Raw genomic sequence first — 18,463 nt, 5'->3', positions numbered from 1 at the left:
TTTTTTCTTTTTTTCTTGCAGACAGCGGTTTGACAGGTATCGTTTGTTTAACACTGGTGCTACACACAGCCTTACAGGTCTTTGTTCTCTCCTCAGCTTGTCTGCCTGGCTGTCTCTCTTTCTAACAGTTTTTTGTTTTCCATAACAATAGTTTTTGTTTCTTAATCCAGTTTACCTGCTTGATTGTCTCTCTGTCAGCCGTCCTATTTGTCTGTAGGATCTGTCCATCCATTGTCTGTTACCTCTTATGTTGCTCAGAGACTGCTGAAGCCAATCCCAGCTAACATAACATTTCATCTGCAATGGAAGCATTTTTTAGCCAGACTTTTTCTTTGACATAGGTATTGTTGTTTGTTGTATATTTGTGAAATCCTTGGTTTACATGAAAGCCGCTTAAAATGTATGTCTTCTAATTATTAATAATTTTGCCTTGCTGTATGTGTAAATAGGCAACTGTTTGCAAACGCGTTCTCTTTATCAACTTGATAAGGTTACAACAGTATTTCAATGATTTGTTTAACCTCAATTACCATCCGCATAGTAGAATTTGGGTAGACTGAGTGAAAGCATTTATCTTATTTTACCTTAAGATATCTATATCTATATCTTATGTAACTATTTAAATATATAAATAGTTATTTTTATTTTATTTATATATTTTTTTACTTTAAATTTGTATCAGTGGTTTGTCACTAAAGAGGTGTTTTCACATTCCTCCCCTGAAGGAGGAGATGTCTGTGCACATTCAAACGTATTCCGGCAGCTTTAGTTGGTACGTCACTAATCCTCTTACCAATTACTGTCTAATATGTAAAAACAGTATTTGAAAGGGGAACAACTTCGAAACAACACCAGCAAAGAAAGCTCAGAACGGACTGTCAGTACAGAGAGAAACACACTGCCATCATAGCTGTCAGACACTGACAGTTATATGCTAACAAGCTAACAAACAACAAAAAGTAATAAAAGATGCTAACTACACTTAGCATTCTGATGCATCTAGCGGTGGCTGATTTTAGTGACAACAGACTCCTCATCTGAGTCTGGGTCAGGCTGAGTCACAACCTTGAGTGAGCATGGAGCCAAGGGCTGGGCCAGATCCAGAATTTCTCAATGCGGGAGAAAGAGTAGATGTGCTTCCAGTCTCTTTTCTGAGTTTTGAGTTACAGAGTAGTTTTTACATAAAAGGAGGTTTGCCAGATTCACTTTTCTCTGTACCCACTATGGTTCTGTTGTTGCATTTGACTGACACGTCAGTACGCTGTCCTCCATCATTGAGCTGAAGTAACAATAAAGTTTTATAGCTGTGACAAAATCTCACACACAGACTATTATATATCCTTTTGGCTGGATAGGACTGTTGACAATCGAAAGTAAACTCCTCAGAGCCGTTGTGTTTTCAAAACAGCCTGAAGGATGAGACATTAAATTCTTACAGCCATATTGATTTTGTTGCCTTTTGTCTAAATTTAACAGCCGTCTAAACAAAAAAAAGCCTGTTCTCTGCAGACTCAATCTGTCACTTGTAAGATACCGCTACTGTTTCTTTGTTGGCACAAGATATTTGGGTTCCCTACAAAAAAGGCAAAAGTTACCCAGTGATACCTTAGTTTGAGCACATACCAATCCAGACCTGTTAGTTTGTAGATGATTTCAGATACGGATGTAAATGGCCTTAATTCACACATAAAACTGTAACATTTAAAAAAAAACAAACACTTTTTTAATGCCAGAGCATTGATAAACCATCCATCTGTTCGATCAAACTGTTGAAAGGGACTGTCCTTAGACTAAAGGGTCTAATTTAACAAAAAGGTCTCAGCTACAGACTTTTGCACTGACTGGCTGTTCTCATTCATGGTTTGTACATAAAACTAAGAAAAGTAATTTGTCTGTGTGTAATGTATTCATCACAGTACAAACAAAGCAAAGAAGGAAATCAGGCTATGTAGTGTAAGACTGGTGAATGGGTTCCTATCACCTAGGCGGACCAGTCTTATGTCCCTGAAGTACCAAGCCAGTTTTTCTAATCCTAACCAAGTCATTTTGTTGTCTAAACCTAACCGACACCCTTTTTAACGCAACCATTCACCACTTCTGGTCACCGGTTTGTGCCTATTTCATAGGATATCATAGGAATTGTTGATGAGTATACGTTGTTGACATTTTCCAGTGACTCTCTGACATTTAGACCCCAAAACATTCATTTGAACAGTTCTGATTTATTCCGTGCTTTTTCAAAATTACATCTGTTACTGTTTTGTCACAAATTGAACCCAGGTCATCCTCTCCTGGCGTGAATCTCTTCACACGCCGCCTCCAGTCTGTTTAACAGATATAGTGAATGGCGATGCTGTGGCTGGTTAAGCTGTAACACCGGTTTTGGTCTGGCTCTTTACGGTCTTTGGCCTTGTTGAACTGTTTGAGTGAACATTTTCCCTTCAGATGAAAACCTTCCAGGGTTCCAACTGAGACTTGTTGTCTGACAACACCGGCTCTCCTCTGGGACACTTGAATGGCACTTCACTTTGCTTTCTCTCTCTCCACTTGTTCACTCTGATCCTCAGTCTCTCTCATTTCCACTTTTAGTCTTTTGTTCCAGGAAGTATATTCCTCTGAAATATGTATTAGTGTTAGCATCAGTTTATTTTGTGTGGGCTATATTTGTCCCACTACCCTTCCTGATAACTAACCTTCCCGCTGGAGTGAATTAATGTTGGTTTACCCGTAAATGGCCTTTTTATTGTGTTAGCCGGTTGTTTTTTGGCAAACTCAAGGCTACTTTAGCAAATGTGATGTGTTGGTCAGCAGTTTGTGTTGTTAATATGGTAATCATGTGTATTGTCACTTAATACTTTTGTTAGGGTTATCAAACTGTTTTAAGTAGGGTAAGTGAAGTGTATTCATCCGGAAAACCTGTCATTATTTCAGCTTTTTTTTATCCCAGATGTGTCAGCTTCCATTTTTCATTGTTGGATAATTATGTTTCCATGGCAACTGCTTCCAACCCTGTAGGATCAGCTGCTGATGCTCCTGACCACTCACAAAATGTAAACAAAAAACAAACTGCCACAGTACACAATTGAACTTAAATAGTACAGCCTGCATGAGGGAACAGACGTCATACATTTTTATTTTATACTTGGAAATGTATCCAAATATACCATTTTGTTGTGCGAGGTCAGACAACTGCTTCTTTATCAGGGGAGATGGATTTAGATTTGAGTTTAAAAGTTTAAGTGGTGTTTCATTGTTATTTTTCTGGTAGGTTGTTGCACATTTTTGTGTTCCAGGTAGATATAAGTTGTCTTGTGCTATAGAGGGATTTGAGGTGAGGACAAATGTTCCTGTACCTCCATTGCAGAGCATGGGAGCTTCTTCCATTTCACCAGTGCACGGAGCTCCGCGCCCACCTGCTGGTAAAATCTCTACCGACATCCGGCAGGAACTCCTGAAATTCTGCAAAATTGGAGCCGGAGGTATGCTGCCTCTCCAACATTTTTTAAAAATCCACTGCGCTCCATCAAAAATCCTCCCGCTCCGCTCACCTACTCTGCTCCATTGACATCAAAATAATTTTTATGGAACAGAGCAAAAGTGTTTTTCATTCTCCAATATGCAGTCCTCCTCTCAAGCTGCTTGACCGGAGCACATGTGGTTTTCCATTTTTCCCCCCCGAAGCTAAGATCAAATGTGAGCCAGGGAGCAAAAAAATCCAATCACAAGTGGCCGCTTGAGAGGCACTTGAGATGCGTGTAAATGTCAGGTATGAACTGCAATCTGTCTCAGGTGGATCGAGACATAATCTCAATATGAGATATTCAGTCCAAGCAGATTCCCACTCTCCCACCAGACTGGACACTTAATTGCACTTGTGCACGGACAGAGCTATATAACTGTTGCTGCTACAGAACGTGCAAGGTCCTGAGGCTTTGACTCACATTGTTTAAGACGTCCAACTATTGTGAAGTCCTTTACTACATGATACAATAAGCTGATATTAACAGGTGCACTGATGTGCATCCTGACAAAACTGACTCATCTAGAAGCATCACTCAACTTGCTCACATTGCAGTTTTTATCCCCCCTCCCCCAACCCATCTAAACCTGCACTCCTCCCCCTGTAACTTTCCCACCGAAACGGCAATTTTCTATGTAAATTCTCTTTCCCTATTCGTCTTCATTTCCATAGCTGCACCGTCAAAAGAGCTGACTGTCAAAAATATGCAGAGTCAGCGTCAAGCGTGCCACCAGAGAGGAGAGGAAACAATATCAGGTGTTGATTCTCATTGCGTGTGAATGCACACGTCTGTGTGTGTGTGTGTGTAATAATATGCAAGAGCGAGAGAAAGATTTCTAATATTAAGATGAAGGATGAAGCCAAAGCATTTTACTTTTCTTAAAAAGCGCCTCTGCCTCTCGTGCCAAGCGTCTGTCAAACTCAGGAAAGGCTTCGAGCAGTGAACCCAGAGAAGATCAGAACGTTCTGACATCGCTGTCGTCGCGGTTTGATTGACGCTATCTTGACGATTCTACGTTTTACTGCCTTGTGGGACAGTGAAAGCGGAGTTGATGTATATTGGCTTTAAATTTTAATATTGGTTATCTTGTTGGATTTGTTGGGATGCGTTAAGCAGCATGGATGCAGGATCTTTGAAATTATAGCAACAGACGCTGTAAAAAGATTTAATTAAATAAAAAACATTTAGCTTCACCTGTGCACGTACAAAAGGAAATTTTGCTAAACTCTAACTGTTAGAATTTGTTCAGTGCATTAATTAATGATCATTTTAAGCCTGGACAAAGACGAGAGAGTTTTTTACATAGTGTGGGGTTGACAAATGCTGGGTGTGGACAATGACATCCAGTTTACTCAGACGACAGTTTGTGTGAAACTCCTTAGAAACCAAGAGACACATGAGAAAGGCACAGGAAGCAACACAAAGAACACACTGATATGCACCATAGGTTCTTCTTTTTGGCCAATTCATACTGCTCTATCAAATGAATAGAGTTATTCTGCACATAATGGCTGCACAGGATTCAAGATGAATGTAGGCAAGAGCCTGTGAATGTGTCCGAGTATGTCGAGCTCAAGTATCTAATTATCAAGTAAAACCAGTCTGCTGTCTGCTGCTATATCACCTGCAGGTTTTATGACAGGCTCAAGTTGTGTTAGATGAGGTCCATAGATTTGTAACTACAGCATCTGCTTTGAGCAAACGGGTTCACTTGTTACACTCTGCCGATCATTACACCCTGCTACTGTCAATAAAGACACAGATGTGAAACAGAAGCTCACTGCACTTTATTTTGAAAACTAAAATCCACTAAGCCAGCAGTGCTGCGTGGCTCGTTAATTTGATTTAAAATCCACAACACTGATATTTCAACTGTCATTATCTCTAGTAACCTAAAATATTTCTGATAGTGACAACATGAAGCATGAATTGAGCCAACAGGAGCAACAGATGATAACTCGTGTGTGAGGAAAAGCTCTTCAACTAGGGCTGCAACTAAAGATTATGTTCATTGTTGATTCATCCGATAATTTATTGTGGGTCAATCTCTTTTGTCTTCTATAAAAACAGTCAACGATGCCGATGCCAATTTCTAACAGCCAAAGGGGATAATGTAAAAACCAACCACATAAAACCCCCCAAATAATCATCTATTTACACAGTAAAGGAGGCCATAATACAGTTTTATGAACAAATCCAAAAGCCAGTATGAGTATGTTTGTGAGTTAGTTTGAGTATTAAGGTCCTGTTGTTTTATGTTGATTTAAGGTCTTTGCATTGTTTGTCGTTTCTGTATGGGTAGCAGACCTATCACTGTATCACTAGAGGACTTTCTATCAGCCTTGTTCTCCAGCACGTTCTTTCTTAAAACAGCTGGTAGTTGAGGGGGAGTTAGAGTTTTATTATTCTGGACAGTAAAAGCTATTCTTTGGGGACCTATCCCTCCATTTTAACACCACAGCAAGCTACCCAGGGAATATTTGATGCTGATGTGATCCGGTCCAGAAAACTTGGAAATGCTGAGGTTAACTTTTACCAATATTTCCATATTATTCAGATGTACGTGACTTCCAAGTAAAGCCATCTGTTACCACGGTAAATAATTCTCCCTGAGGTGTTCTGCGGGGAAATGTTTTTATACCTCAGAGAGATTTGCACTGGTTAATGTCAGCAATGCTTTCAGTTCAGCGTCTTCTCTGCTGTCTAATCTCTGCACAGAATACATTGTTGTAAGTTGCTCAAGTTCTTTGTTCTGTAGTTTGTGCAGTTTTTCTTTGATTTGCATATCAGACATGTAAATCAGTAATCGTATGTATAGGCTTTCTGTTTCTCTCCTGTTCCTCCTCTATTGCCCAATGCTTTACTTTAATTATTGCTATTTTGTCTCCTCAAGCCAATGTTAATTTTTTTCACCACCCTACACCCTATGTTTTCCCTCCCTCAAGCAAGTTATGAAACCCAGAGAGAGAGAGATGAGGACAGAGAAGAGTAACCATCACACAACGGCAGGCTTCTTAACCACTGAAAGCTGTCACCTCCTGTGTGTGTATGTGTGTGAAGCCTAAGCCTCTCCAATACAGCTGTCAGGGCAGCAGCCTGCAAACGGGCCTCATTCAGCCGTCACCCAGACAGTCGTACACTGACTTACTCTTTCCACATTTAGTCTGCACTCATTTTTCAGTTTTGTCCGCACCGATTCATCAATTCATGCAGGCAAATGTAAAACTTCTGGGCCTTTTTAAAAAAATAAATGCTACTTGAAGCAGAATAGACTGAAATACATGATATATTTTGCAACTCAATCATCAATAATAATTAATGTGTCACTGTGGATGTAAAACAGGTTCTCCACAAATCAGAGGGCTGGCGGTTCGATGCCTGGCTCCACATGGTGTCCTTGGGCCAAACACTGAGTGTGTGAGTGTATGTGTGAGCGAGAGGCCAGTTGTAGAGCTCTTTGTCTTTTAAGCTAGACAGCTCTATTACAAGTGCAGTCCATTTACCATAAATAACACTTTGCTAGTCCTGACTGAATATGAGAGAGTGAAAATAAAATGAAAATATCTGATGCCTTTAAAACGAGAATAAGAACTTGCTTTGGATCATTTTCTCTGACTTCTCTGTAAAGGTCGTTCTGCAGCTGTATTCCCCTGCCAGGCTCCTCTGTTGACACACAGTACTTACCCATGATGCCCCTTGCACCTGACATTAGGGCAACATTTATATCTGTACGTATCTTTTGATAGCACTTTTATTGTATCATCCTTGTGTGTATGCAAAAGGAAGTGTATCATCCATATGAGTATGCAAAAGGAAGTGTTTGGCCTCATAAGTGATGTTATGATGCCACAGTATAAACATGCCTCATAGATACCATATAAAGATCATTTGATGTTGTATGGCACTGGACAACTGTCTTGCAACGGAGGCAAACAATGACCCCTGCATTCAACAAAAACAATTTAAAATGTAAGAACAGTAAATTAATGTATATGTAAATATAACTGTTATCTTATAAAAAGATTTTCCAATCATGTCATTTACGTAAGAAGCAGATTGATTGCTTAGAGGCAAGACATGAATTGAAAGAAATATAGTTTCATGGAAAGAAGAATAGTTTCATTGATAAAGACAAGTGAGATTAGAGTGCTGCAGGGATTAGAGATGCACCATCCAGTTTTTTCCGATCCAGTCCGATACCGATAACTGGGCTGAGCGTTTTGGCCGATACTGATCCAGTACTATTATTGAATGAATGAAGCGTATAACTTGCCATGTGAGTGAAGGCATCAGGCTTGACGTAAACATTTAGTCTTGTACTTTCATGTAAAGTGCTCTGCAAACAGATATTTTAAAATGTAATATAAAAATCATAACCGCTGTTGCAAATATAAAATTGAAGTGACTAGATCGCTGTTACTGTATTGCTGTGTATGATAGTAATAAAAAAGAAAAGAAAGAAATCCGATCCAGCTAATTATTCAATATCGAAGCACATCTCTAGCAGGGATGACATATTTTTCTAGGCCATTGGACTAAAAACCCATTCAAAAAAACTTTGACTTTGAGACGAGGGAGCCATAAGTGCAAAAATGCTAACTCACATATGAGTTTTAGGTCTCTTCCTGCAGAACTCCATTGGAGAGGAAGACAGGAACAGAGGACGAGGAGAGACTTTCAGGAGGTCTCCTGGAGTGACGGGGTTGTCAGTGAAATGAGCAGGGAGCAGATGATGAAGATCAGAGGGGAGGAGAGGGCGGGGTGTCAGGGTCCAGGTGGAGAAAGAGGCATGCGATGGTGTCCGCTTGCGTTGCTCGCTCTGTCCCCACAGACACTGCTGTATTCTGGGCCACATGTCCCGCAAGGCTTTCTGGGTGATTCATCTTAGTTAGGGAGCTGTCCAGGCAACTCTCTGCAGACTGCAACACATAATCATACACATACACACACATACACACACACACAGGCTGCCAACATTTGTGGTTAGAGAACCGGACCTGGAAACCTGATTGGGTGGACACACACACACACACACACACACACGCACGCACGCACGCACGCACGCACGCACGCGCACGCACGCACGCGCACGCACGCGCATACTACCACATACTTGTGTTATGTTAAAATCCTTGTAAGGACCTTCCACTTCCATCTCAACACTCACAACCTCACATTCAAACAACCTACACCTCATTCTGTACTCTTAAACTTAAACCCTAATAGAAGCCTTAATTCATGTAATTTATCTTCGTAGGGGCTAAACACACGTGTCCCCACACGAGAACAAGGAAAGCAGAGGGAGGGCACATAATTTCTGTTAGTTATTCTCCACTTACAAAGACATTAAGGAGGAAAATAAGGTAGAAATACATCTGTATAACTTTATAGTAGAGCTTTAGTTTACTGATGATGCTCATGTCGGGGATCACCTCCTCTAAACTCTCACTAAAAGCCAAACATATTCAGTTTTCTATCGTATTCTAGAGGAAAACTCATGAATATTCTTATTTCTGAGGCTGCCCTTTGTTACATGTTAACTTAAAATATTACTTTCACTTAATAGTTACCATAGTAGTCAGAGATTGAGATTGTTTTGTCAACTGCTGGTTTCAAAGTTAAAGCCTCTGTACTCAACATCGACAACATTAATATGGTGGCAAACAAATATTTGGAATGTAAAGATATAGTGGCGTAATGGCCTCCTGAGCAGTGAAAGAAGTCACTCTGCGTGTGTTGTAATCTGAGCTTCTCTGTGAATGTATGTTAGTCCCTCCCTTTGGCGTCAGTATTTGATGACCTGGGAATGAGGACAGGTTGTTGAACTGGTGGCCCCTCCTTTTGTGTTCATGTCCCGCTTGCTTGTCTGATCGCCCTCGATTCGCCTGAGATATGCCCTGCCCAGGATCCGTGCTCATACGAACGGTTCCCGATACTAACAACGTCCTGGTTGGGGCGGTTAATGGCGGAAAGAGCAGACCGAAGTGCAGAGCAGCAGCAATTAGCAAGCCAGTGGGAGCACTATTGCGCTTGCTATGCCATCTGTGAGCAGACTTAAAGGTTAGAGAAGCGAGCTTGTGACTGGAAGGTTGAATGTCAATCCTCAGACGGGCAGGATAAATCTTGGTGGGGGAAGTGAATAAGCCAGTGCTTGGCCCTCCCTCGTTACCACCACTGAGGTGCCCCTGAGCAAGACCCTTGTCTGCACTGGAGCTGCTCAGTGGCCAGCAGATCAGACTGTGGTTGTACTTGGCAAGCAAAGTTATTTGTTGAATGTTTTTTTGGGTTAATTGTTTTATGTCGGATAGGTTACGTGTGACACTTTTCAAATATAAAACTTTAATTTCTTATCCTTTTGCTATGTATGTATTGGTATAAAATGTGTAATTTACCTCAGATGTAAGGTGCTGGAATCGCCTGCAAATAGACCTTGAAAGTGCTTGAAAAGTGCTTGTATTTGACCTTGGAAATGCGTACGAACGCTGCGGAATAAATGAAGGTCATACTGTAAATAGTGTGGTTGGAAGCTCCAGATTCAGAAAGAGTGAATGAGGCGACTTGGAGTTGAAATTTATTATGTTGGCTTTTTTCAGCTAAACTTTAACTTACCTTAATCAGAAGGCACAGGGGGTTTGTTTTCAACCTGTCTGCTTATTTGTCTTCTCATCGCAAGTTGGCAAGAACTCCATATTTTCACCCCATGGCTGTTTGGAAAGTTGCCTCAAAAACAAATAAATAAATTAGACCAAGCTTCCAGAAGACTTTTGTTCTGCAAAGGCACCACTGTCTGGATCAATCTGTTTAGATTTAATGCATTCCAGTTATTGATTTCTTTTTACAACCATGACCGGTGTACTTCTAAAAGGTAAACAGAAGATCAGTCGACCCTTATTCACAATGTTTGTGTGTCTTGGACATCAACTTACTTTTCTCTTTCTGAAATTTGAACCTCTGTTGATACGAAAAGTTTCACCTGAAAATGCCTGTGTTGTTTACACCTCACGGACAGTTGGCCTCTTCATGTTGTTGACAGTGGTGAGAAGCAATCTCTACCTTGTACAAAATACATCAGTCATGTGTGTGAAAGCTGTATTGACTTATCTGATGTGCTCACTTCCCCTCAAGCGTCCTCGCTTACTTCATTTAGTCACTCACTACAGAAAATATCCCGCCAAGCCTATCAGTAGCCTCCAGAGAACTTGTCTGGCCTTTTTCTATTGAAAGTGTTTTGTGGTTGAAATTGTTTCTGCTGTCTCTTGTTTTCTTTGTTCTGGAAATATCCTGAAACTGAAACCTAACCTTCTAATCCTACATCTGGATTTAGAACCCTAAACCAAAATAGCAGTCTTAAAATACCCCACAAAGAGGCTGTAATGTCTTCAGTTTATACAAACACACTAATTACACACACAAGAAAACCTGGGTTTACGAAGCGAACAAGCTGTATGAATGTAACTGCATTTTAAATAGACTCATTCTTTGGTTTTGTCTTTTTCCCCTCTCTCCCTGTCTTCATTCTCACGCTATCTCTCTGAAACACACTTTGCACTCATTGTGTGGATTAAGTGACTTTGTGGAGGACAAACATGAAGGCCAAAACTTCCAGGGGAAAGGAAGTAGAGCAAATTCTCTTCCTCCCTCTCTCTCTTCATTACTCATCTCAGGAGCTTTAACCTGTCCTGTTGTGTCTCTCTTTGTCTTCTCAATGATTATCTGGCCTTAATTATCACCATCAGTTATGTCTGGTGTTCATCTGTCCACTGTCACAATCTGGCTCTCAAAAATACCTCTGTATTTTTATATTTTATCTCTGTGTTTTATTTTGTAGAGATGTTCTCATTTACGACGTGGCTTTCAAAAGCCTACAGCAAACTTTCAATTATTTAGTGGTTCTTCTTTGGTGAATTATGTTAGTCGGAGGGTGGAACAACCAGTTAAAGTATTGCACTAAATCCTAATTCTACTTCCTCTAAACCAGGGGTGGGCAATTCCGGTCCTGGAGAGCCACTGTCCTGCATGTTTTAGGTTTCTCCCTACCATAACAAACCTGAGTCTAACAATAATTAAACTGTGACGAGCATCAGCTTCTTGATAATAAGCACATCATTAGAATCAAGTGTGTTAGAGCAGAGAGAAACCTAAAACATGCAGGACAGTGGCTCTCCAGGACCAGAATTGCCTACCCCTGCTCTAAACGATACAGTGTATTCAGATATGCCTCTACATTGTAATAGTCCATTTGTAATTGATCAAAATGCATATCATATTAGGAGCCTGAGGTATATTGGGAGCTCAACGGATACTTTTTTGATAACGATCCCTTACATCTGGTCAAAAAAATAGTAAACAAGAAGTTGCCTGTGCTCTCCGGTGTCAGTCTCTTTAGATAAAAAAGCTCTGGCACAGACACAGCCCTCATTTTCCTGTAGAACCACATGATAAACCACAAACCAGCAAATATAACCTGATTTAGAGAAAACCGGGAAATGTGTGTTTTTAATGGGGAAAATGTGCGTGCGTGCGTGCGTGCGTGCGTGCGTGCGTGCGTGCGTGCGTGCGTGCGTGCGTGCGTGCGTGCGTGCGTGCGTTTGTGCGTGCGTGCGTGCGTGCGTGCGTGCGTGTATAATTCAGTTGCTTATTAAAGCTTGTTGGCAGTTTGCTTGATGGCCTTGGACACAAGGTGTGTTTAATTTATTCTTCTGTGGGTCCCTGGGAGTGTTTTTATTTTTCCCCTCAGTGTGCTGCTGGCATTATTAAAGGCATTAATCTCTGGGATCTTATGCCTTGTTATGACTCAATCCTATTCCCACAGTGCAGCCCGAAACACACACACACACACACACACACACTGGGGTTATTTGGTGTCAACAGTGCTACCACAAATCGTAACTTGAAAACACAGTCCTGTAAGTCCCTTTGAAATAGGATATAAAGTAAAAGTTATGAAACATGAAGATATTAAAAACAGATTGAGTGTGTGTGTGTGTGTGTGTGTGTGTGTGTCTGTGTGTGTGTGTGTGAGGGAGTGTTTGTTTTTGATCATTTCATGAGATTAAAGTAAACAATCCATAACCTCCAAGATGATGTTATTAGGGGAGGTGTTGGCTTTTAGATCAGGTGCAGGAATGTAATATGAGCAACAGAAAGTCCAGAGAAAACATCGCTCCTGGCGTCTTTGCAATGTTAAACATATGAACCCTTTGCTGCTTCTCACTCTCAAGGACCTGCGGCTGTATTCACAAAACATCTTCAGGCTACAAGTAGCTCCTAACTTGTTGATGTAGGAGTAACTCTTAAGTGCTAAACCCAGCTCCTAAATCCGTGAAAAGGTTAGGAGTGAAGAGTACTGACTGAGATCAACCCTTTGAACTCTTGAATAGAAATGGTTCGCCAGTGCCTGCATTAGTATTTTTGAGTATCAAATGCTTCATATCCGTAAAGTCTGTCCAACCTAGGCTAAAGGCTATTAAGTAAGTATTGAAATGATGTCAAAAGTACAACAACAGAAATTTGACATGTTTTTTCATCAAATTTGACAATATAAACACATAAATCCAAAAGATGTCTAAATGTATATGCACTAAGCACTCTAGAAATGATTTGAATTGATAATTACCTTTTCTTTAAGTTTTTGAGATCTGCTCAATTTTATGAGTTTAAAGGCGTTTTGATAGTTTCATCTGCAGTTAAAACAAAGTGGGTGTCACGTAACATGATGGCGTCATCTCAAGTCTAGAACACAATGACAGAAGAGACCGGAGCTTTAACTTCCTGCTGCAAAACAAATGAACTCTTACTGTTTAATACAGGATCATGTAAACAACAAGTGCTCTAGTCAGAATTCTGAAAGTGTGAACTGTTTTCCTTTTGATTTGCACCTGTCACCATCAGCCGTAGTCATTGTAGTCGGATCATTACGAGGCCTCTTACATGGATACCTGCTAACTGTTAGACGAGCTGCCAGACATGGAAGAGCCTAACAATGAATCAGCAGCCTGTATTACTCTTTGTTTCATGTTAAATAAGTGACACTTTGCCTACATTTCATCTTTTCCTCCTTGTGCTAAAATAAAACGTTTCGTGAATACAAGCCCTGATGTTTAATCCACAAAAATAGCGTTCTCGTTACCTCTCTTCCTTCGTCCAGCAACCTTTTCCTGCCTCTGACTTTTGAAGGAAAAGCTGTCAAGGTGCCGCGTTGTTTTGACAAGAAGCCTCTAAAGCATTTCTTCTTCCTCCCCCTCTGCCCTCGTCTCTCACACCCTGCTGAGGGGTAGATCCTTTGGGAACAGAGCTGGCAGCTTGCTGACATAGTGTATGCTGTGTACCACCTCTGTGTGTATGTGAGTGTATATGAAAAGCTATTACAACACTGAAGGGGAGAATAATGGAAAGGTGATAAGAAAAGAGAGGACTGCATGTTTGTTCTCATAAGGAACAAGGTACAGGGGATAGTAAAGAGTTGTTGACACAACTTTAAAAGATAATTTGGTGAGTTCTTTCAGCTTCCTCAGGTTAAACTGGACAGGAATTTTAATTTTTTGTTTTATTTTTGACCTATTGGGTGCACAATGTATTATTCCAATTGTAAATAACATATATAAATGAGTATTTTGTTTGACAAAATTAGGAAAACATTGTTTAAGTGAACCCTAATGGTGCCTTACACAGAAAGTAATGGTCCCAGTCACTTCCACAGGCATACGGCTTAATGATTAAACACTAATGAAGTTTTGCTTGGTTACCTGTATTTAGATTCTGTATTCAGAAGTGTGTTTTTGGTTATGATAACCGTACTCCTTTGAACAACTTGTTCCCTCATTCAAAAAGCTTGATGTCATACCTCTAGTTCAGAAATACTTTGATAGTGTTTGTACTCATCTTTTGTCTTATTTGACTGCTGTTGTGTCTGTTTTATCGCAGGTCAGACATGTTTTATTCTAAATTCAAAACACTTCAGATTTTATTTTCCTCAAGAGCACTCCCACTCTACATTCAGGGTCAGGTTTAGAAAAAAGAAAGTTCATGTACATGTGGATTGTAATAGTAAACAGAAAAACTAAAGCAGACATCATGTCATTCTCCCTCTTGTCAGTGCACAGCCGCAGCCGTTCGAGTCAAGCTGCTAAATCCTTTGCAACGGTGTCAAAGTATCCTCGAGGTCTTGGGCCAAATCCCATTCTATCCTATCTGCTTGACTTAACTCGTGCCAGGAGCCAAATATGGACGTACTTCACTTTTGGAGTCAACAAAAATCAGATACCTAAGAGACACAGTAACCCCTCAGCTGAAACTGCTACAAAGCTGCCCGGTCAGATATGCTAACACAAAAGCATGGACCAGGAAATCAAAGTAAGGACAACTTGTATCTGATAGTTATTAAATGTGGGGAAAAAAGGTTTTGCATTATCGCAGAATTACCACAATTATAACATCTAATCAATAACATGAATAACACTAGTTTTAAAAAAGGTCAGCAATCAAACATTGGGAGAATAAGTCCTCAATCAGGCATTACTTGTGTTATAAACAATAAAAATGTGCAACATATTCTTTTATGCTTGTTTTACACTTGAATATTAATTGAGTTATGTAAAGCAACACTGGGCCACTGCACACACTGGTGTGTCCAAGTGGAATACAAAAAATGTACCTTTCACAAATCCAAAAATGTGTAAATTGATGTGACTGAAGTCCACAACACATGCTCAGCCTGAGATGCTGTTTTCCAAGAGATACCAAAGGAATGAGACAAAAGTAAAACATCAAACATAAGTGAGTCTAGTTTTCTCTGGATGGGAGAAGGCTTAACTTGTTCAGGAGAAGTTTATATTTTACTTTCAAGTGTAAGTTTTGTTACCTCTAAAAAGTAGAGAATCATTACAGCACCCTAATTTATATATTTCCCTTAAAGCAGCAAAAGAAGAGCTTTCTTTTGCTAGTCAGTCTGGGTAATGATGCAGAAACCCCCTAAATGCATAAAGGGGAAACACTGCTGGATGCGTTCCATGTGCAGCGCCTGATTATTCTGCCTGTTTTGTTTCCACAACTGTAAATACCTCTGTTCAATCAGATGCAGGCTGGTTCTTCCATACTTATTTTTCCTTGATCAATTGATCTGAAATCCATTTTGTTGTAGCATTAAACTGGTATTATATTGTACATTTCTTTTAAATATTCAGTGTATGTGCCAGAAAGGTTTCTTCTTCAGTTCCTGATTATTTGAGTTTTTAACCATTTTACTGGAAGGTATCTCATAATATGACCTTCCCAAAAACTAAATGGGTTAAAATTTAAAAAATTCGTGTAATTATCCTCAAGTTACATATCAGCATCATTATGGCAGAGTATCATGTTGGCAAAAGATTGCAAGAATAAAGGAAGGAGACAGGAAACAGGGAGTAAAGGGATGATAAGAGTCAAAGGACTTAGCTACAGATGTAAGCTTCACGACTTTGTTTTTCTTTACGCAGCTTTACATTTCAATAAGAGGACATAGTATGTATTTGAAACGTCAATCAAGCTTTTTTTTTTTAAAAAGAATTTGACCTATGAATTCAGTTCAGATGTTTTCTGAGACTAGTCTTCCTTTAAAAGAAAATGCTCCAAGTTTGTGTTTTTTGCAATGTGTACATAACTGACAACTGACTTTGCTTTGTATTTGTCACGTTCTGTAATTCCAAAACAACACACATGGAAAATAAATGCAGGATTAGAATTAGATAACAATTAGACCTGCAACAAGTTATCAAAATACTCGCAACTATTTTCAAAACAAGTGAATTGATTTTTCAAGTATTTGCTGGTTCCAGCTTCTCCACTTACACAGTTTTTCTGTTCTTAAACAAATCTTGTCATGCTAAACCAACAGGTGGCGACCCTATAACCCACCATTTTGTCGTCTTTCAGGCAGAGTCTGCGCAGTAGTGATCGGGCGGTAGTGACGTCCATGCATCCTCCCCACTAAACGCCAGTCAATCGCCAGTCACAGCTGTAAATCTGACTTTACACCCTGTTTTTGGACTAATGACCTGTACTGCAGCCAGCCACCAGGGGGCAATGAAGATGCTTTGGCTTCACTTAGGCAGCGCCAACAAGCTGTCCATCTTTATGTACAGTTAATGGCAAAAACACATAGAAAAGCCACATTTACATGTGGACTAGTTAAACTTAATATGTGTTTGGTGTTTTGGACTGTTGGTTAAAAAAAAAGCTGAATCACCTCAGGCTGTAGAAAATGATAGAAAGTGACGAGTTGAGTAAGCAAGAATATAATCATCTGATGAATCAATAATGAAGACGATCAATAGTTGTAGACCATTGTTTGGATGGTCAAATAACAACCAAACCCTTTTTGAGTAATTGGTCTGATACTGAATGTTGTTGTCAGTGAGGTGTCTCTCTCAAAGGGTTGGTCATGAAAATGTGAGGGAGAAACCTCTTTTAATAGACGCTGTGTGTTTTTCTGCCTTTCCTTCTCAGGTATACCGTAGGAAGGCGGTGGAGCTGGGTGAAAAGCTGCTGCCAGCCTTCAAAACGCCTACCGGCATCCCATGGGCTCTGCTTAACCTCAAGAGGTAGAACACACACACACTTATGCACACACTCGCTCTTTTTTACTCTGGTGGTATTTGAGGCAGCGGGTCTGTTTTTATAGTTTGATACTTAAAAGAGCTCTGTGGTCTGAGGCTTGAAGTGAGCCGGGTGAACACAAGCTCCTCTCTTATTCCTCTCTCGCACACCGAGTTGAGACGTTTTAGTTTTACATGACAGAGCGGGCTTGTCAGACAGAAGTTGTTTGGTTTTTCGACCAGGACGGCATGCCAGCGGCTGGCTCTGAAACTCAACTACCACTCAAGAGACAAACCCAAAGTCTCTGAGTGCTCTGACGAGGTTAGAGGCCACAGTCAGCCTTTATTAATGCACTCTGACACACACTGAGGCTGCCTCTGGGTTTGACTGCTTTACACACACAGACATGCAGAAACACGCACGTTTAAACATGGCGATATAAAGTCATTTTGTCCTTTTTTGATGTTGGATAGGATTCAGTCTGATTGATGACACATTTCTTGTCGAACTGATCCATACTGCACCGTTCTTCTCAGTGGTTTGTAAGTTAAAGGACTAAGATTTGTATCTACAGTAATTTGGCAGTAGAGTGCTAAAATGTGAAGCTACTAACGGTATTTCCTCAAAAAGTGACCGGGGCCTTTATTTACCTTAACTATAGAAGGTAACAGGTCTTTATTTGAAACAGGCTTGTTTTAGAGGCAAGCCTTTATTTCTGATTTCTTCTGTTTGATAAATATAATTGGTCAAATCCTGCTTTTGTTCTGCTCCTGATTGCCCTGTTAGTTACTGTACCACACTGTTTTATAGAAACTTAACACTTCCTGCAACACTTCACAATACCAAGGTGTTGAAAATATGATTATATTGTTGAATTTATTCAAATAAAGTAATGGAAATATACATAATGTGAAGTTGGCATGCACATAATATGACTTGTTTGTCGACCAGTATTTGAGACCCAGCCTTTATTTGAGGAAATACGGAATATTAGGAAACATAAGTCTGGAATTGGTGCATTGAAGGACATGAAAGGAAATGAAACCCTGAGGTCCACAATTAAATTATTCAATTACGTGGTAGCACTTCATTAACCTACAGTCGGCTTTTTATCTACAGATATATATCAAGAAACCAAAAAATAAATTAGCAGTAAAGTGAGACCTAAAGTATCAGTTGTACAACGAATAAGGGCTACCAACTATGTTTTTTTTCTCCTTTTTTTCCCATTATTCCTTCCACTTAGTGTATAAATTGTCAAAGCCTAATAATAAATGTCCAAGATGAGCTAGATCTCATCATTTGATGTCTTTTGGTTTCCTGTTTAGAAGCAGGAACCTGGATATAAACCGGAGCACCTATCTACTGTC

At 40.0% G+C, this 18,463-nt stretch overlaps 1 protein-coding gene across 1 annotated transcript in view; it reads left to right on the top strand.

Moving 5' to 3' along the window:
* Nucleotides 1–18,463, top strand: part of man1a1 (mannosidase, alpha, class 1A, member 1) — a 143,754-nt gene that overhangs the window by 89,991 nt on the left and 35,300 nt on the right. The window contains exon 5 of the mRNA XM_083934218.1: nucleotides 17,004–17,098. Coding sequence (XP_083790344.1) covers nucleotides 17,004–17,098 — 95 coding nt within the window. The remainder of the gene's footprint in view (nucleotides 1–17,003; nucleotides 17,099–18,463) is intronic.

The sequence above is a fragment of the Echiichthys vipera genome (assembly GCF_963691815.1).
Source record: "Echiichthys vipera genome assembly, chromosome: 19".
In the NCBI taxonomy this organism is placed as follows: domain Eukaryota; kingdom Metazoa; phylum Chordata; class Actinopteri; order Perciformes; family Trachinidae; genus Echiichthys; species Echiichthys vipera.
Note: the sequence above shows the minus strand (reverse complement) of the source record. Positions and strands in the feature narration are given on the sequence as shown.